General features: G+C 42.0%; 1 protein-coding gene across 5 annotated transcripts in view; it reads right to left on the reverse strand.

Annotated features, from left to right (window-relative positions):
• The window catches only part of nphp4 (nephronophthisis 4), a 770,918-nt gene extending 750,330 nt beyond the window's left edge, over window positions 1–20,588 (reverse strand). For 3 of the 5 annotated variants that reach the window (XM_072478484.1, XM_072478483.1, XM_072478482.1), the window contains exon 1: window positions 20,314–20,587. In XM_072478484.1, the coding sequence (XP_072334585.1) occupies window positions 20,314–20,463 (150 nt within the window). In that variant the 5' untranslated portion in view covers window positions 20,464–20,587. Of the gene's footprint in view, window positions 1–20,313 lie in introns of all 5 variants that reach the window. The other 2 variants (XM_072478481.1, XM_072478485.1) reach the window with 2 other exon arrangements.
• Between the last annotated feature and the right edge of the window lie 773 nt (window positions 20,589–21,361).

Genomic DNA, 21,361 nt, shown 5'->3' on the forward strand with positions numbered 1-21,361 from the left:
TGTTTGTGACTGTGTTTGAGGAGCTGTTCGTCGCAGGGGGGTGGAGGATGGGGTTGGGGGGTGGGAGAAGGGTGGGGAGGGTGAAAAAGGGGAAAATTCTGTACAGACTGTATAGTTGATTGTTGGGAAATATGTTTCCCGGGGTGTTTATTGGCTGTAACCTGCTTTGATACATGTTTGTAACAAAATACATTTTAAAAAATAAAATAAAAACGTTCCAAGACGTTTGACACAGATGCAAAGACAGATATCCAGACAAAGGAGAGACGAGAAAAATTTGATCAGGTGTATTGCAGCAGACTTCAGCCTCACGGCACCAAGGACCCGAGTTCGATCCCAGCCCTGGGTCACTGTCCGTGTGGAGTTTTCTCCCCAGGACTGCGTGGGTTTCATCCCCATAACTCAAAGATTGGCGGGGTAGATGGATTGGCCATGCTAAATTGTCCCGTAATTGGATTTTTTTTTTTTTTTTTAAAAGGCGTATTACAGCAGACTTTAGAAGAGGAGAATAATGTGGAGAGGCAGTAATGTGGAGAGGCAGAAGAGAAAGAATTTCAGGGAGCAGGAGAAATCCTTCACTCCTGACTTGGCTTGATGATCGTGGTCTCAAATAAAATCCTGATGCTTTCTGTCCATAACACTGTTTTGTTTTCCTTTTGTAATAACTGTCCTTCCTTTGCCTCTCTCTTTTAAAGCACCCTAGACACAGGTTTAATTGCAAGCAATCCATTCTCAACTGTGCTCTTCACGTGTACAACCAACAGCAAGGAGCACATGATCCTTCAGGAGCAATTGAAACTCAGAAAGTTCAAGATTTTTAGAAAACTTTGACTGTTCAATTACTGCCACACGCAAAAAACAGAAACCCTCTATCTACGTTAACATTAGATTCAATTACTTTTAAACTCTTTTGATCCTGACAAAGGACCAAAATTCTCATTTTCAATGATGCAGCTGAAATTGCAATGTCAAAGGGGCTAATGGTTTGGAGATCTTCTGCAGCTGATGGAGGTGATGAATTCAAGTGCGCCAATCACCTGTCATTCATTTATTTAAGACAGCTGAAAATGGAAGTACTCACCTCAAATGGAAGTACTCACCTCAAACAAATACAGCCAGCATCCACAGATAGTGGAATTCAAATTAAATGTGAAAACGTAACTAATGGGACTCAGAATGACAAAACTGAACGTTTGGGAAATATGAATGTTTCACCGCGAAACATTTTATCAGAAAGTGGATTTGAAAATTTTTAAGGTCTGGTTCAGAACGGCTATGTTGTCGAGATAATCAAGTCCAAAGTGCTTTTTTCTGACAACAGGCAACCTGCCTGGCTCAGCACATTTTCCTACTTAGCACATAGACGGCCAAAGTTACTCTATGGGCAGTTAATTTGGTTGGGGGACTGGAAAATCGCAATGTACGTGAAGTTTGAAGTAAAGGTTGCGGGGGGGGGGGGGGGGGGGGGGGGGGGGGCAAAAACCATTGCAAATTTTACAAAGGTTACAAAGATATTGCAGATAATTGTTGGACCTTGCTGAAATTGAAAGGAGAAAGGAGAGCCAAGCAAACATAAGGTGAAAGAAAACCAAATATGGAGTCACGATGGAGCACAAGAGCAAGTGACACAGGACAAAGCTACCTTGCCCATCTCGCCTGCAGTCCCTCCAAATCAACTTTCTGCCAATACTAAAATAGTGAGATATCCCTCACAAAAGTCACAAATGTTATCTTCCATGACTGCAACACACCTTGACCTTTTTTCCTTGACCTTGATAGAGCCTTTGACACAATTAACCACTTCTTTCACATGGACTACTTTTACATGGTTTCACTCTTATCAATGTAATCCTGGTCAAAGCAGCTCTAGTTGCTCTTACTATTTCCACATCATCATATTGGGAGTCCCACAAGAATCCATTCTTGGATTCGACATCTTCTACATACTATCGCTCAGGTAATGTTATGCACAGTGCTTCTGCACTGTAAATTCTATGAATTCTATGATCTGCAGATATGGGGTCAAATTCCAAATGTATTCTGATGGCACCTAACTCTACGCTTTTACTCTCTCTCTCTTTTGACCTCCTCCAGTGTCATTGTGTATTCAGGCTGCTTTGCTCAACATCCAGTTTTGAATGATTTCCATTTCCTCAAGGTAAACACTGGGAAAGCCAAACACATTTTCAGCCCTATTTGTCAGAAACCCCAAACCCCTCCTTAGCCTCTGTCTCAGGCTGGATAAAACTATTAATAACCTTGCTTGTTATTTAATGCTGAGCCGAGCTTCTGACCCCACACAGAAGTCATGAATGACTGCTTTTGTCCAAGTCCAGATCATCCATCTCCAGCCCAACACAGCCCATATGAAACAATATCTATATCTCAGTCTCCTCCAAACAGACTATCTCAATACTTTCATAAAAGCAAATTAATGTGGATGCGGGAATCTGAGACAAAAATAGAAAATGCTGGACAATCTCAGCAGGTATGACAGCATCTGTGGAGAGAAAAGAGCTAATGTTTTGAGTCTGGATAACTCTTCATACTAATACTTCCCTGGCCTTCCCAAACTTCAGTTCTTCTAAACTTTGCTTATCTCTCCTATTCCGCAACATGTCTCATTTGCCGGTCAGCCCTGTCCTCACTGACCCACTTTTGTTTTAATAATAATCTTTATTAAGTGTCACAAGTAGGCATACGTTAACACTGCAATGAAGTTACTGTGAAAATCCCCCACTCAGGCGCCTGTTCAAGTGTAGAGGGAGAATTCAGAATATCCAATTCACCTAATAAGCACGTCTTTCAGGATTTGTGGGAGGAAACCCATGCAGACACGGGGAGAACGTGCAGACTCTGCACAGATGCTGTGAAGCAACAGTGCTAACCACAATGCTATGTTTTGATTTCTAGTGATGCCCACAACATCATACGCGTCAATTTCAATGTGTGCTACAAACTCATCTATCTTGTTTCATATACTGCACGCATTCATTTAAAAGTATTTGACACCACTTTTTTTGTTTGTGAAAGGAACAGATGCACATAATTCTTGTCGGAGGTATACCATGGGCAAGTGAAGGAAACTCCATTCCTAATAGGTAAAAGGGTAATTGATTTAGCCATTTAAATGTAAAAACTAAAGCCCAGTTTAAAATCCATTTTAAAATGGATTTCATCATATAACTTCAAGCATAATTTAAATTACAAATACACAGCTTGCAGAATTTGCAGTGGCAAAACACAGGATCTGAAACATTCAAAGAAACTAGTTAGAGCTTATGCAACATTTTTACTGATATCACAAACTGACCATTGTTTTAAATAGCAAAAGCTATGACTACATGAACACACCATTGTTCAGAATTCAGATAGAAGCATAGTCAGCAATAAACCAGCAAAAACTAGAATTGATTAAGAGGACATATCACATTCCAACACACACAAAAACCTACAAATGCAACATATCCGAATATATGTTGCACATTGATGATTGACAACTAACCATCCAACCAAATATATTTGAAACCCATCCAAGCCAATCAGCACATTGCAGGGGTAGGGACAAATGGAGTTAGACTGATAACATTCTCCTTAAACATAGAAGTTCGGGAAGCCATTTTCTATCCGGATCAATCTATACTTTTACTTGATTATTCGCTATCCTTATTTTCATATTTTCCCTTCTAAAACTCTTGAAGTCTGCACAAGCTGTCTTTGCCTTAAGCAAGAAACTATTTCTGTATTATTTTTGAAAGTTAAAATTGTTTTATAAATTACTTCTCCTTAAGTCTTTTGCTGGCAAGGCTTTATTGAGAATAGATTTCATTTTCTCTCAATTGTAATCAGTAGAGGCAATAAAAGATTCTTACTTCCCATCCGAGAAGTGCAACTCAAATTTCTACCGAGTTTTAAAGTGAAAGTGTATGCGAGACTGCACTTGAACCGCATGGTAGATCTCTGCAACATGTCTCTGCAGGATTTACGTAATTGCATTGGTTTGTAAGTGAATGAACAGAAGATGATGAGATTTGTCAAGTTCCTTTTCTTTAAAATGCCTTTTAAATAGAATGTTAGTGTTAATGCATATAAGGGTTCAATTCCTTGTGGTTATAAGTTGAAAGAGTCGCTCAGGTCTGCCACCTTTATCCTTTGTAGTCCTTGTGGTGACTGCTGTATACCGACATCATGGATCAGTTTGTGTGCTTTCACACAAACCAGCCTTAACTTTATTGTTAATCTGTTGGTCTGACCATTGATTTAAGGACCAGTTCCATCCTTCCAGCTGTTGCATGTGACCGTTTTCTTTCAGTGGCCCTATTATCCCTGCCAACATTGAGCTGTCACCCAGGTGGTCAGATTCTGAATGACATTTCACTTTGATATTAAAGAGAAAGAAGTAACTATTTCAAAGTACTTTTCCTATCCTCGGAACATCTGAAAATGATTGATGGCCATTGAATTACTTTTGAAGTGTAGTTCGTTTTATGTAGGCAAAAGCAACCACAAATGTGTACACACAAGTCCAATAAGCAGCAAGGAGATGAATGTCCTTTAATCTATTTTTGGTCATCTTTGAAAGGTAAATATGGGTCAACAGAGCTCCCTGTGCTTCTCTGATTAGTGTGTAGGATTTTTTGTCTAATTGAACTGGCATAAGGTTTTAAGTTTCATTCCTTCAATACTAACTGAAGTGTTCATGTGGATTATGTGCTCAGGTCCTGTCATGTGCCTGATGATGATAGGAGCAGGAGAAGGCCTTTTGGCCCTTTAAACCTTCTCCGCCATTTATCACGATCATGGCTAATCATCCAACTCAATAGCCAACTCCTGCTTTCTCCCCCATGAATTAGGAATGTGAATAACTACTTTTTTTTTTTAAGTGTATGTAATTACTGTTGTAATGTAGGAAACATGGCAGCCAGTTGTGCACAGCAAGATCCCACAGGCAGCAATGTGAAGAGATAATCTGTTGTTTAGTGATTGTTGATTGAGAGATAAATGTTGACTACAGTGTCTGTGAGAACTTCTCTGCCCTCCTAAATAATCCGATGGGATTTGTTATGTCCTCCTAAAACTGCATGTCCATCTAAAATGGCAAAAGAGATTTTTCTTGCCTAAAAAAATGCATCTTTGACTGCGTAACACTCTGCACCGGAGCTTTAGCCTAGGTTTAATCTACTTCTGATTATAAATTGCTAGATTACCTATACCAAAAATCATCACCCTCTCCGTGCTTAATAAGTACTTATGTTTTTGGAGAGGAAGGTGGAAGTGGGGCAATTGGGCAATCTGGTGGAGATGTGCAAGAACTTCTTTTGGAGCATATGCTCAGTGCAAATGTTAAGCATTCAAATGAAAAACTTTATTTTAAAAAACTGAAAGGGACTAAAATGTTTACTCTATCAATTCTGTAAAGAAGATGATGTTTTCTGTCTTCCCAATATATAGGAGAAAACCTCTCATTCATTATGGAGTGTTGGACAAGCATTGTGACAAATCAGAGACAATGGATGGGTTGAGCGAGGTGTTTGGTTATGTGTTTTAGAATGAGGTGAGAACTGAGGTTCGGGACTGCAGATGTAACCTTGCACAAGTGAGAAGAGATGCCATCGCGGGTATCCATGGATTTGGAAGGTGACAACAAGTTCAAAGGCTTTTAAAGTTGAAAAGGTGATTGGAGATGGAGTGGTAGCTTGCAAGGAAAGGGGTGAAGGGTGAAGAGTGGTGGCAACAGGAGTTTAAAGAGAAACAACAACGCTCAGAGGTTTCTGCCAATGATGATTTTACTTTTATGTTGGGGGTGTCATAATATACACCAGTATATCATGGTGCAGACACACACTGATGGACACACAGTGGGACAATCAACATACACAACACCGCAGCCAATCACCAGTGAGAGCACACGCACTATAAAGACAGGGGGCATCAGAGTTCACGCTCATTCGAGTAGCAGCTAGCTAGGAGCACAGAGCTCACATCCTGCAACACAGACATTCACCATGTGCTGAGTGCATCAACTGGTTAGGACAAGGCAAAGGCCTTTAGTTAAAGCTAGTATTGTATTTACCCACAGTTCAAGTATGTTTAAATAGTTAACCTTTCAATAAAATAGTGTTGCACTACTTCAAGTGTTGGTGACCTGTGTGTGACCCAGAACACCCAACACATCGCCCCGGGGGGGGGGGGGGGGGGGGGGGGGGGGCGTTGATAGGCATTTCAGGAAGAATGATCTTTCACCAGCAAAGAACGACTGATACATACTTATTTGGATTTGTCTCTGGGACATTGTAGGTGAACGTTGTTTCTTTCATGACACTGTTAGTAGTTGTGAAGCTTGCTTTTTCCTTTTTTTAATCACTTGACCCTTGTTTCTCTGGAGTGCCAAAGAGGGCGCCACATTTTTTAACCTTCTTTATGCAGCATAATTATCTGTTCAAAATTATGAAGGATTTTGATAGAACAGATAAGAAGAAACTGTTTCTTCTGTCAGGATGGCCGGTAACAAGCTGGCACAGATTTAAGATATTTGGCAAAATATTGATCGGGGAAATGATCAGATTTTTTGTTTTACAGTGAGTTGTTACTACTGGAATGTACTACCTGACAGAATGGTGGAAGCAAATTTATCAGAAACTTGCAAAGTGACATTAGCTCTGGACTGGGACAGGAGAAATTTACACGACCCTGGAAAGAGCAGGGAAGTGGGACGACTTGGGTAGTTTTTGCAGAGAGCTGGTACAGACCTAATGGACAGAAAGGGGAGATCGTCAAGGTGCTGAATTTTAAGGAGACAAGAAATGTGGAGAGCTATACGAGTTTAGGAAGGTATTCCAGACAATGGAACTTAGGCCGCTGAAGGCATAGACAGGCTGACTGAAGGGGTATTACAAAATAAACCAGTCATAGGAATGGAGAATTGGGAGGGTGTGGAGTTAGAGAGAGGAAAGAATATTGTCTTAAAAAAAAAAAAGAGTTCAATCTTGGAATGAAGATGGTAAATTTGAGGCTTTGGGGAACTAGGAACTGAAGTTCCTGCCTGCCGGACGGCAAGGGAGCACAGTGGTTAGCACTGTTGCTTAACAGTGCCAGGGTCCCAGGTTTGATTCCCGCTTGGATCACTGTGTGTGCAGGTCTGCACGTTCTCCCAGTGTCTGCGTGGGTTTCCTCCGGGTGCTCCGGAGTTTCCTCCCACAAGTCCCAAAAGACGTGCTTGTTAGGCGAATTAGACATTCTGAATTCTCGCTCTGTGTACCCGAACAGGCGCCGGAATGTGGCAACTAGGGGATTTTCACAGTAACTTCATTGCAATGTTAATTAATGTAAGTCTACTTCTGACAATAATAAAGATTATTATTTTTATTTTTTTAAATCAACAGAGATGTGCTGCAAGGGGATCAGGGCTGGGATCTAAATATCCAACGATATATGTGCTATCGAAAGGACAGGCAGATGGGCAGAGAGGGCAGGGTTGCCTTGTTAATAGGAAATTAAATTAAATCGATAGCAAGGACTGATATATGGTCAGAAGACATAGAATCTGTGTGGGTAGAGTTGGGAAATCGCAAAGGAATAAAGACCCCAATGAGAGTTATGTACAGGCCCCCTATCAGAAGATGTGGGGCAGAAAATATATCAGGAGATAGAAAAAGCATAAATGTTAAAAGTCCAATAAAAATATTTTCCAAAAAAAAGGCATACCAGAAAAGGCAATATTACAATAATCATGGGGGACTTCAATATGCAGGTGGACTTGGAAAATCAGGTTGGTAGCAGATCCCAAGAAAAGAAATTTGTGGTAAGTCTACGAGATGTTTTTTTTGGAGCAGCTTGTGGTAGAGCCCATTAGGGAACAAGCAATTCTGGATTTGGTGAAGTCTAATGAGGCAGACTTGATTAGGGAACTTGAGGTGAAGGAACCTTTCGGGGGCAGTGACCACAATATGATAGAATTTACCCTGCAGTTCAAGGGGGAGAAGCTCGAATCAGATGTAACAGTATTACAATTGAGTAAAGGTAACTGCAAAGACTTAAGGGAGGAGCTGGGCAACGTTTTGGACTGAGAGCCTAGCAGGGAAGGTGGTGGAACTTTAATGGCAGGGGTTCTGCCATGTTATTCGGGAGGCACAACAGGAATTCATCCCAAGAAGGAGGAAACATGCTAAGGGGAGGCAAGCCAACCATGGCTGACAAGGAATGTCAGGGACAGCATAAAAGAAAAAGAAAAAGCATACAATGCGCCAAGGATTAGTGGGAAGCCAGAGGATTGGGAAACATTTAAAAGCAAGCAAAGGGCAACTAAAAAAGCAAGAAGGGGTGGAAGATGAAATATGAATGTAAGCTAGCTAGTAATATAAAAGAAGATTGCAAGAGGTTTTTTCGATATACAAAAGCTAAGAGAGACAAGAATGGACATTTAACCATCGGAAAATTAGGCTGGAGAAGTAGAAATGGCAGATAACGGAATAGGTACTTTGCATCAGTCGTCATGGTGGAAGACACCAGTGCAATAGCAGAACTTCAAGAAAGTCAGGGAGCAGAGGTAAGCATAATGGCATAATAAGGAGAAGGTGCTGTGGAAACTGAAATTTCTGAAGGTGGATAAATCACCCAGAACAGATGGACTACACCCCCAGGTTTTAAAAGGAGATAGCTGAGGAGATTGTGGAAGCATTGGTGTTGATACTTCAGGAATCATTGGAGTCAGGGACGGTCCCAGAAGACTTGAAAATGGCTATTGTAACACCCCTGTTAAAGAGAGGGAGGGAGGCACAAAACAGGAAATTATAGCCTGACTTCAGTCATTGGTGAGATTTTAGAGTCCATTGTTAAGGATGAGGTTGGGGAGTACTTGGAAGTGCATGATAAAATAGGGCTGAGTCAGCATGACTTCATCAAGGGTAGGTCATGCCTGACAATCTGTTAGAATTCTTTGAGGTGGTAACGAGGAAGATAGACAAAGGAGAGCCAGTCGGCGTGATCTATTTGGATTTCCAGAAGACCTTTGACAAGTTGTTGTACAGGAGGTTGCTAGATAAGAGCCCAATGATGTTAACGACAAGGTACTGGCACAGATAAAGGATTGGCTGACTGGCAGGAGGCAGAGAGTGGGGATAAAGGGGTCTTTTTCAGGATGGCAGCTGGTGACTATTAGTGTTCCACAGGGGTCAGTATTGGGACTACAGCTATTCACAACCATTCATGAGATACATTAACGATCTGGAAGAAGGAAGTGAGATTATTGTTGCTACGTTTGCAGATGATACAAAGATATTTAGTGGGACAGGTAAGTGTTGAGCAAGTGGGGAGGCTGCAGAAGGACCTGGACAGGCTAGGAGAGTGGGCAAAGAAATGGCAGATGGAATACAATGGAAACGTTAGAGGTTATGCACTTTGGTAGTAAAAATAGCGGCATAGACTATTTTCTAAATGGGGAAAGGCTTCGGAAATCTGAAACACAAAGGGATTTAGGAGCCCTAGTTCAGAATTCTCTTAAGGTCAATAATTCAGTTGGCAGTTAGGAAGGAAAATTCAATGTTAATTCATTTTGAGAAGCCTTCTTCTGAGGGGTGTACTTCTGAGGCTGTAGAAGGCTCAGGTCAGACCCCATTTGAAGTATTCTGAGCAGTTTGGGCCCCTTATCCAAGGAAGGCTGTGTTGGCCTTGGAGGGAGTTCAGAGGAGGTTTACAAAAATGATCCCAGGAATGAAGGACTTGTCATATGAGGTGTAGTTGAAGACTCTGGGTTTGTACTCATTGGAGTTTAGAAGGATGAGGGGGGGGATCGTATTGAAAGGCCTAGATAGAATAGACGTAGCAAGATAGAATCATAGAATTTACAATGTAGAAAGAGGCCATTTGGCCCATTGAGTCTGCACCGGCTCTTAGAGAGAACATCCTACTTAAGCCCACACCTCCACTCTATCACCGCAACCCCACAGGGGCAATTTATCATTGCCAATTCACCTAACCTGTGCATCGCTGGATATTTTTACGATTAGGAAAGACTAGAACCCGGACGGCACAGCCTCAGACTGAAAGGACAATCCTTTAAAATGGAGATGAGGAGAGATTTCTTCAGCCAGGTGTTGGCGAATCTATGGAAACCATTGCCACAGAAGGCTGTGGAGGCCAAGTCACTGGCAAATTTAAGATAGAGATAAATAGTTTCTTAAGAGGATCAGGGGCTATGAGAAGAAAGCAGAGAATGGGACTTAGAAACGTTATCAGCCATGATTGAATGGTGGCGCAGACTCGATGGGCCTAATGGACCGAATTTTCTCCTATATATTATGGTCTTATGAATACAAATACCCCTATAATATTAAGCAATTTGATCAAGGTTACAGCACATATGTGAATTTTATTTGAAAATTTCCAATTATAACTCATTCGAAATAACAGACAATTATCTTCAGAATTTTAAAATTGTTTGAGAAATTCAAAATGATATTGCCAATCTGCACCCATACCAAAAATAGAACCCAAGAACATTTGGGGAGTTTCTTGCGTCCTTTTGAAAAATTCGCACAGCCATAAATCTTCAGAACCATTTTGGTCCAAGGATCAAGATGAAATTCGTTATTGGCATTCTGTGAATTCTAAATAATATGCCATACTTCACATTCATATCTAGCCTTAATCTACAATTGTGGATGAAACTCCATGATAGAAATTAACTTTTTCTAAAATAATTCAGAAAAAGACATTGCTTAACACACAACTATGTGGCACTGACCAGAGGTGCCAGGTTTAATTAAAGGCCTGTGCTCTTTTATCTGATTCAACTGAGCTACCGCAATTGGTCTAAACACCATGCGCTCAGGAGGCAGGATGGGGCAATTATCAGCTCGGTTCACTTTCTCGATTGTTGCAACACCCTGGGCTAATACGTGGTGAATTCCAGCCCCACGTGCCCTGGAGTCACAACACAAGTGAATTAAACAATAATTCTTATTAAAAAATACCCCAAGTCTTTGGTCCTTGGCCGCCCAATAATTAGTCACCAGGTTAGTAAATGTAAACACGATTACTGTTTATTTATAACAAGAACTATCATGAAATATGCAGTAAACACAACTGGTTAACAAAACAATACCCACTATAACTTGCCCCTACCCTCTACACACACACAAGACAAACAAAGATGGTTGGAAAGGGGTAAAAATCATAAGTGGAGGGAAGAGTCTTTGTTTCAGATGATGGTCTTTAGCACACTTTTCCTCACAGCAAGTCTGCAGATTAAAGACTTTTGTTTACAGCCTGTAATAGGGGCTGGTTTAGCACAGGGCTAAATCGCTGGCTTTTAAAGCAGACCAAAGGCAGGCCAGCAGCACGGTTCAATTCCCATACCAGCCTCCCCGAACAGGTGCCGGAATGTGGCGACTAGAGGCTTTTCACAGTAACTTCATTTGAAGCCTACTTGTGATGATAAGCGATTTTCATTTATCATTTTCATTTCTTCTTTGCGGTTCATCCATTCAGGTACTCTGTATGTCAGAAATGCATTACTCGCAACTTTCCCTGGAGAGGCTCCTTATTTCTCATTAAACTGTGCTTTCAGTTCATGGTTTGTCTTTAGGCCTATGTAGTTTCAGGAAGGAGAGTTGTTCGGTTCTGCCTCTGCCTTTCAGGAGAGAGAGTTGGTTGGTTCTGGACTTTGCTTGCACAGTCTGTAATGGGTCTCCTCTAAATAGATTTGTCCAGGCGCTCTGCCAGTTCAGGAATACATCCTTTTTGGAGAAAAAAGGAGAGGAAAGACCTCTCCCGGGTCAGCCAAGATCAAAACTGAAACCAAACTCAAACCTTTCTGAAAAGCATTCCATAGGGATCAGATCCAATCATCACCCGTTACCATGCAGAACACAGGTTTTGGGCCAACTCATTGGCCACAAGCCAATCAATCAAACAGAGTCCCAATCCACCACTGATGCTGGCCAGTCTGCTGCTTCTGTTTAAACTAGCGCAGCCTTCCGGATTCCTCCTGCTTGAATTAAACATACAGGCTTCTTGCCTTAAAAGGACATGTCCAATAATCATCCATGGGTCAAAAAATGCAATAGCAAAAATGAAAGGGGAAGTAAGGGAATAAACAGGGAACAAATAGAAAGGATCCTTACAAGATATATCCATTAGCATGTACACTGGGGCAAATATTTAGCTAGAAAGGACCCAATACAGGACAGTCTGTTTCCCCAAAATATTTGGGTTCGTCTATGAAAAATTACCATTTGAATGAAAGTTTAAAAGTCTATTACTTTCAGAGGAATTCTCAAGTAATATTTAATTCCTCCAAAGGGGCAAAAAACTCAATATCCATGTGGATACATTCAGAATATGTGCTAATTTTTCAAAAATGAATTCAAGGGGTGTGGGCATCATTGGCTAGACCAGCATTTATTGCCCATCCCTAAGTACCCTTGCATTATATGTCAGTGTACTTTTCTGCATATACACAGCATATAAATCAATCTAGGCTGAAGATAAATGAATAGATTTACATGATTGTTCTTGGTTATTGTAATTAAATCTTGATACTTTCCATTTGAAAAGTCTCAATTTTCAGCTGAAACAGTCCAGGAAGCATCAATTCCTTTCAGGTAGTGAACAGCCACCATGCTTCAGAACCCATGCTGAGTATAAAAGACTGCCAATGGAGAGGCAAAAGACGACACAGAAGACATGAGAGATAAATAAACATTTTACTTTAGAAATATCAATTTATTCTTTAAATAAGTCAAAATCTTTGTGTTACAATCTTTAAAGATGCATTTGAAATGTTTTAGACAAGTATAAATATATAAACATTCCACTAAGTCACATCTGCACAAAGATGTGTGAAAGATAAACTCACTGCCTATCGGATGTTTATTAAAGGTATGAATGATCTCAGTACTGAAACTGTCACTCATTTCCATTTGCAGATTAACAAAGTTGCTGCTGAGATTTGGAAGGATGTTATACAGACCTTGGTCTAGATCAAGGGCCACAGTAAAAAAATTGATGCGAGACAAACAACCCCTTCAAATGGTTCAAGGGAGCTCTGATCAGCAGCATCCCAGAGTAATGAGGGCAATTAGTTTCATAAGATTTGCAACAGTGCATTGACTCCTTCTCGACAATACGCTCCACCAAATTTGTGGCCTAAGTGAATAATATTAGTCGCCATAAGGATGTTTCAGATTTACACTGGCACTGTTCAGTGGTCTCAATCAAGCAGCACCAATCATCATCTACGCAGCTTTGAAATGGCAGTGGGGTGTTGAGGAGTCACCTGCATTATGTGGATGGTGTGTTTTTGGTGACCCTCCCATATTTGCAGTAGCTTAGGCAGGCTCTTCACATAGTCCCTCAACAGAAATGGGTCTTCTCACTGCTCAGCAACAGGCTGCAGATTTCCCTTCCTGAATATTAAATGCTTGGCAGGTGTGGATGGTTTTATTCCTCTTTTGACAATTCTTCTCTCTTGAATATCCTTTTATTATCTTCTGAGATGGCTAAAGTTTTGTAGATGCCTGCAGCAGCATTGGTTTGTGCATTACTTCACTCTGCGGATAAAAATATTATAGAACTTGTGACACAAGGCCATTGGAAAAGGAGAGAATTCTGCAAATACAAGGCAAAGCAGAGTGCAGCATGCAAGTCATGCGTATCTGCATAATATACATGTTTTTTTTAAATTCTATGTATATTAGTGACTTTATAAAGCTTTGACAAACTAACATACACATTATATGCAATACTTTCCAACTATGTTTAGTGGACAAGATATGAAAAATTAACTCTAAAACTTACCACATTGGAAATGAATTTTGTCCTTCCTGAAGTATTTTGAGTAACTTAACTACCATTTCTTCATATCATGTTTTCTGTTACTAAATCATATCCTCTTCAGTATGCCTTGGGCCTTTGATAATTAAAGTCAATCTTCTTCCTTGCCACTTCTTTTTGAGGTAAAGAGCTTGCATTTATAAAGAGCCTTTCACCACCCCAGGACGTCACAAAGCATTTTATATTAATTAAGTACCTTTGAAGTTGGTCTCTGCTCTAATCTATGTTCCCTGTAATTTTGCAGGATTTTTTTCAAATTCAGAACACCTTGAATTTTATAAACTGATCTTAATCAACAATAAAATGTGCCTCCGATTGCTATCTCTGCTTCCTAACTGAATTTCCCTCCTTTACCATCTCTGCTACTAGCACTGTGTGCTATGATATTAATCGGCATTAGACCTTAAGACACAAAGCGGCTCACCAAAATGATAAATTTGCATAATCCGAATAGATTATTTCCCTGCAATATTTTTCCAAATATCCAGTGCTTCCAGCTGAGCTGCATCATTGAAATCTCCCAGAAACTTGCAAGGAAGAGTATGACTCCCATTTTTGGAAATAATTACTTATCTCCTGTTTCTCGTCACTTCAAGAAAATGATGATTTCAAGCACATAGAAGGCACTTTTGTTTATACGAAAATACAAATCATGGTTAGACACTCCAATATTAAGGGGGAGTTAATAAGCTTGAGCGCCTTTTGCAACACCTCTACAGATCAAATAGCAGAACATAACTAAATTTTGTTTCAAAACCACCTCCAGAATTGTCATTCTGTACATGACTATCAAATGTTCCTCTGAAATGCATATTCAAGCACGTGATTTTCTGCAGCCAATACAAAGCCATACTTTTATTACAGAAAGCTATTTGCAGAAACCCATCACTTCCTGCCAAATATCATACAGTAACAGTGAAACTCATTCAATTTAATTCTAAACGAGTTAACATTTTTTTGAGAATGATGTGCACTAAGCTGTTCTGGGTAATTATTGTGCTTGCCAAAGAAAGGGACACTAGCACTCCAAATTAAATACCTTCCTACTTTATACTGCCAGTGCCAAAATCAAACATTCAAAATTGATTGCAAAAATAAACATCAGAACTCAAACCATGATACAAACATAAATACAAACATATGAATTGGGAGCAGGTGGGGTCACTCAGCCCTTCAAGCCTGCTCTGCTATTCCGTATGATCATGTTTGATTTGATCAGAACTTTAACTTCACATTCTTGCCTAGCCCCAATATCTTTTCACTCCCTTGTTTATCAGGAATCTATCTACTTGTCTTAAAAATATTCAAAGCACGGTGGCACAGTGGTTAGCATTGCTGCATCATGGCGCCGAGGTCCCAGGTTCGATCCCGACCCTGGATCACTGTCCGTGTGGAGTTTGCACATTCTCCCCGTGTTTGCGTGGGTTTCGCCCCCACAAACCAAAGGATAGGTGGATTGGCCATGCTAAAATTACCCCGTAATTGGAAAAAATTAATTGGGTACTCTAAAAAATAATTTAAATATTCAAGGACTCTGCCTGTGCCACCTTTTGAGGAAGAGATTCTGAAATTTCACAACTCTCAGAGAGAAAAAGCTTTTCCTCATTTCTGACCTAAATGGGTCTTACTTTGAAACAGTGGCTCCTAGTTCTAGATTCTCCCACAAGAGGAAACATCTTTTCCACAGCCACCTCGTCAAGTCACCTTAAGTCACCTCATGCTCTCTAGTCTGTCCAACCTTTCCTCATAATATAAACCACTCATTCCAGATATTAATCTAGTGAACCTTCTCTGAACCTCTTCTAATGCACTTACATCACATCTTTCATTAAATAAGGAGGCCAATACTGTATGTACACAGTACGCCAGATGTGATCCCACCAATGCCCTGTAGAACTGAAGCATAACCTCCCTATTCCTGTATTCAATTCCCCTTGCAATAAACAATAACGTTCTATTAGCTTTCCCAATTGCTTGTTGCACCTGCATGCTAACCTTTTGTGATTCATGACCAAGGACACCCAGATCCCTCTGCATCTCATAGCTCTGCAATCTCTCACCATTTGGATAATAGGCCTCTTATTTGTCCTGTCAAAGTGGATCACCTCACATGTTTCTACATTATACTCCATTTGCCAAATCTTTCCAGACTGTGTATATCCTTTTGTACCCTCCTTAGGTCCTATTTACAACTTAATTTCCTAGCTTTGGGTCATCAGCAAATTTAGCAACTATGCCATTAGTCCTTTCATCCAAATTATAAAGAGTTGAGATCCCAGGCCTGGTCCCTGTGGCTCATATCCTGCCAACCACAAAATGAGCCATTTATGCCTACTCTCTGATTTTCAACATGGCAAAGTGTTGCCGCTCGTACACTTTATGGCCAAGACAGTATTTTTGTTTTGAGATGGCTGCCCATCCCTAATTTTCCTTGAATTGAGCATTTCAAAGGACAATTAAGAATCAAACATAATGCTGTCCAAAGATCTGCAGGTTAGGTGGATTGGCCTTGCTAAATTGCCCCTTAGTGTCCAAAAGGTTAGGTGGGGTTACTGGAATAGGGAGGAGGCATGAGCTTAAGTAGGGTGCTCTTTCCAAGGGCCGGTGAAGGCTCGATGGGTCAATTGGCCTCCTTCTGCACTGTAAATTCTATGATTCTGTGGGTCTGGAGTCACAAGTAGGCCAGACCAGGGTCAAGACAGCAGATTTCCTGCCCTAAAGGACATAATAATAATAATCACTGATTATCACAAGTAGGCTTCAATGAAGTTACTGTGAAAAGCTCCTAGTCGCCACATTCCGGCACCTGTTCGGAGAGGCTGGTACGGGAATTGAACTCGCGCTGCTGGCCTTGTTCTGCATTCCAAGTCAGCTGTTTAGCCCACTGTGCTAAACCAGCCCCATGGGTGAACCAGGTGGGATTTTACATCAATGAATATTCTAGATTTTATTAATTGAATTCAAATTCCATCAGATGCCTAGGTGGGATTTTGTGTCCCCAGTGAATTAGCCTGGGCCTCTGGATTACTAGTTCACTGACATTACAATTGTGCCAGAATCTCCCCCTAACATTAATTATTGAGGAAATACAGTTTTTGGTGTCATCTTGCATTCAGCGATATAAATCTCACAATTTCAAAAGGCCTGCTCTGTCCAATCTCAGACTTGGCAAATAGATAGCAACCCAAGTGTCCACGCCAAGGTGGTCTCTGATATCAGTGTGGATAAACAATTTACCAGTTTACTTCAGTAATAATTGCAGCTACTTTAAGGCAGTAAGTACACACAGAGCCCTGGATTTTGCAGTAAAAATAATTGAGGCTATCAGCTCTCATTATCATTAAGGAGTAAACTTCTGCCACCCGTACATGCAGTTGTGTGTGGAATCCAGAAAGCTGCTATCCAAGTGTTTCTACTCCTCAAACACTGCATTATACCAGTATCTCAATGAGAGCTTTGGCACTTAAATACACGAATAGTGCGAAGTTCCTGTACTTGCCCACTGGGTACCCAGAAAAAGATAGGGCTTGTCCATTAGAGCATAAATTAATTTTTAACAGTACGAAATATCTTAATAACCACCAAACCAACAACTCTGGCATGGGAAATTAACTTACACAAGTGTGATGTTTCATTCCTTCAAATTTAATGAATGTTGGAGATTTTCAAAAACTAAATATTTACTTTTTGTTTGTTTCTTTTATCTCTCTCACACAGGCAACCCCGTCTTTTTTCTCTCTCTGCATATGATTTGACATTTAATTAATGACTCCAAACAGGCATTTCTGAGCTTTCCAAAGATTCTTCAATGCGATTGCTTGAGGAGGCATACCATTTCCTGTCCTATTTGCACAGGTCCCAGACACCCTGTTGAGGTTATACCACTGTTGGCAAAAATCCACAGAAAGTCTGTGGGAGCTGTTCTCTCCCCTCGGACTATATAGGTCTATGGCAAACAGATTTCTCATTATTGATGAATTCACTTTGGAGTATAATGTTCTGGAAGACCTAGCAGGTAGAATTGTGGGACAGAGTCACGAGATCAGAAATGGCCTATGTTTTTAGCTGATCTAAGTTAAGAGGCAGAAGGAAAGCTACAGTTTGCGCTTGCATTTTTAGACTAGATTAGTTCAATTGGCTAACAACAACCTTGGGGATCAGATGAACACCAACAGTATGAGATCCAACCCCATTCGGGGCCTGCCTTCTTGCCTTACCTACAATTTTTTTTTTTTTTTTAAATCACAGCACTTCACTATGGTTCAGCGAATAATCGCCAAGGTCCTGCATTTGGGCAGAGAATTTATGATTCATTGGCTACAAAGGGAAAGTCAAACAAGGTCAGCACTCCCAACCATCATCCATTAACTCTAGATCTATTGACAATGTGCATTTGCTATCCTGAGTTACATGAAGGTGAATGACCCTTTCAGCGAGACACCAAAAGACTTGGGAGGTAAGAATTGAAAAGAAGACGGGAGGCAGAATCGTCAGATTAACACGCAAGACAAAGTAACATGAAAGTTTCCAGGGTTCAGAGAACACTGGTGGGTAGTTTGTAACTTAGAACATGGAACATAGAACAGTACAGCACAGAACAGACCCTTCGGCCCTTGATGTTGTGCCGAGCCTTGTTCGAAACCAAGATCAAGCTATCCCACTCCCTGTCATTCTGGTGTGCTCCATGTGCCTATCCAATAACCGCTTGAAAGTTCCGAAAGTGTCCGACTCCACTATCACAGCAAGCAGTCCATTCCACACCCTAACCACTCTCTGAGTAAAGAACCTACCTCGGGCATCCCTCCTATATCTCCCACCCTGAACCTTATAGTTATGCCCCCTTGTAACAGCTACATCCACCCAAAGAAATAGTCTCTGAACGTCCACTCTATCTATCCCCCTCATCATCTTATAAACCTCTATTAAGTCGCCTCTCATCCTCCTCCGCTCCAAAGAGAAAAGCCCTAGCTCCCTCAACCTTCCCTCATAAGACCTACCCTCCAATCCAGGCAGCATCCTGGTAAATCTCCTTTGCACCCTTTCCAATGCTTCCACATCCTTCCTATAGTGAGGTGACCAGAACTGCACACAATACTCCAAATGTGGTCTCACCAGGGTCTTGTACAGTTGCAGCATAACCCCACGGCTCTTAAGCTCAAGCCCCCCGTTAATAAACGCTAACACACTATAAGCCTTCTTCACGGCTCTATCCACTTGAGTGGCAACCTTCAGAGGTCTGTGGACCTGAACCCCAAGATCTCTGTTCCTCCACATTCCTCAGAACCCTGCCGTTGACCCTGTAATCCACATTCAAATTTTTCCTACCAAAATGAATCACCTCACACTAATCAGGGTTAAACTCCATCTGCCATTTTTCGGCCCAGTTCTGCATCCTGTCAATGTCTCTTTGCAGCCTACAACAGCCCTCCACCTCATCCACTACTCCACCAATCTTGGTGTCATCAGCAAATTTACTGACCCACCCTTCAGCCCCCTCCTCCAAGTCATTGATAAAAATCACAAATAGCAGAGAACCCAGCACGGATCCCTGTGGTACACCGCTGGTAACTGGTCTCCAGCCTCAAAATTTTCCATCCACCACCACTCTCTGTCTTCTATGTGATAGCCAGTTATTTATCCAATTGGCCAAATTTCCCTCTATCCCACACCTCCTTACTTTCTTCATGAGCCGACCATGGGGAACCTTATCAAACGCCTTACTAAAACCCATGTATACGACATCAACTGCTCCACCTTCATCTACATACCTAGTAACCTCCTCAAAGAAGTCAATCAAATTTGTGATCACCCTTCATAAATCCGTGTTGACTCAAATGGTCATAAATCCTATCCTACCGACCACCGAAGTAAGACTAACCGGCCTATAATTACCAGGGTCATTCCTATTCCCTTTCTTGAACAGAGGAACAACATTCGCCACTCTTCAGTCCTCTGGCACTATCCCCGTGGACAATGAGGACCCAAAGATCAAAGCCAAAGGCTCTGCAATCTCATCCCTTGCCTCCCAAAGGCAATTTCTGCAACAGATATCAAAAGTTAGTTGTCAATTATCATTTTATATTTTGTCCATTCACGGTCCAAATTGCCTGGAAACTGAAAACAACAAATTTTGACGGGAAAAAGCACTGAAGACAAAAACAGTTACAAAAAAGACTTTTGAAGTCTGGCTCAAAACAGGAATTCCATTTCTTATGGACACATTAAACATGCATCACTCAATCAAACATTGAGACTAAAAGACAGCAGACACTCCCCATTCAAAAAAAGACTCTGCATTTCGCAAATAGGTAGGTGGCATCCTGTACCAATCTCCTGATCTCCATTTGATTTGGGTTGCAGTAAGGTGGTAACTGTTGCTCCCTCCCCCCAATCTCCCATTGAGTTAAACTGCACAGGAGGATGCCATTCGGCCGATCCTGTCCAGGCAGCTCCTCCCAGGGTCTCATGCCCTATCCTTACCGCTTTAAACGGCAGTCCCTCCAGAATCCTGAGCAGCAGCTGAAACCGCTCCTGCGTGTCCACCTGCCCGGCATAGCGCTGGACGTGAGGGGGAGGTCCCCAGTTAAACCGAGCCCCCCAGCCGCTTCCAGGCAGCTCCGCCGCCGCCATCTTAGCAACCGCCAACCGAGCGGGAGCAGCGGGCAGTACCACCGCCAGAGCTTTGGGGGGGTTAGTGTGGGTGCATAGGACACTCAACACCACCACCACAGCCTCTTAACCGCTTCCTTTGCACTGAGCCGCCGATAACATTAGGCAAGATACATTTCTAAATTCAAATATTTGAGTATAGGACGACTGAACTCCGTTGAATAGGTGTACAGAAATAAATATCACCCCGAGAGGCTGATTTAGGTGGTAGAGCCGGCGTTGCTTGCTGTGGGTAACCATGGAGACGGGCTGGGGAACAGGGACAAACGGGGTTAGTGATGGGTAAGGGGCGTGTGGGTGACGCGAGAATGAAAGCACCGGGATGTGGGGGGCAGGGACTTGTAATAGGGGGCTTGGTGCTGGGCCTGTAATGGGGAAGGGGTGGGGTGTGTGGAGGGTGTGAGAAACACTGCTCACTTAATAAAAGATTTACACTTAGTCAAATTCTGAACAAGCATTTATTTCAAATCGATCTTGCAAGAGCGGGTGCCTCCAGTAAGCAATAGCAGACACAAATAATTCACACAGCATCACTTTGTTATATACAATCCATGAAAATACAATCCGTGGGAAACCATCCCTGAGAAGGGTGGTGGGGGAGGGATGTGGGGGTGGTGGGGGAGGGGTGTGGGGGTGGTGGGGGAGGGGAAGAGGTGGAGGGGAAGGGGGTGATGGGGAAGGGGGGTGGGAAGGGGGTGATGGGGAAGGGGGGTGGGAAGGGGGTGATGGGGAAGGGGGGTAGAGAGGGGGGTGGAGGGGAAGGGGTGTGTGGAGGGGAAGGGGTGTGGGGGGGAAGGGGTGTGGGGGGGGAAGGGGTGTGGGGGGGGAAGGGGTGTGGGGGGGAAGGGGTGTGGGGGGG

The sequence above is a fragment of the Scyliorhinus torazame genome, chromosome 16 (genome assembly GCF_047496885.1).
Source record: "Scyliorhinus torazame isolate Kashiwa2021f chromosome 16, sScyTor2.1, whole genome shotgun sequence".
NCBI lineage: Eukaryota > Metazoa > Chordata > Chondrichthyes > Carcharhiniformes > Scyliorhinidae > Scyliorhinus > Scyliorhinus torazame.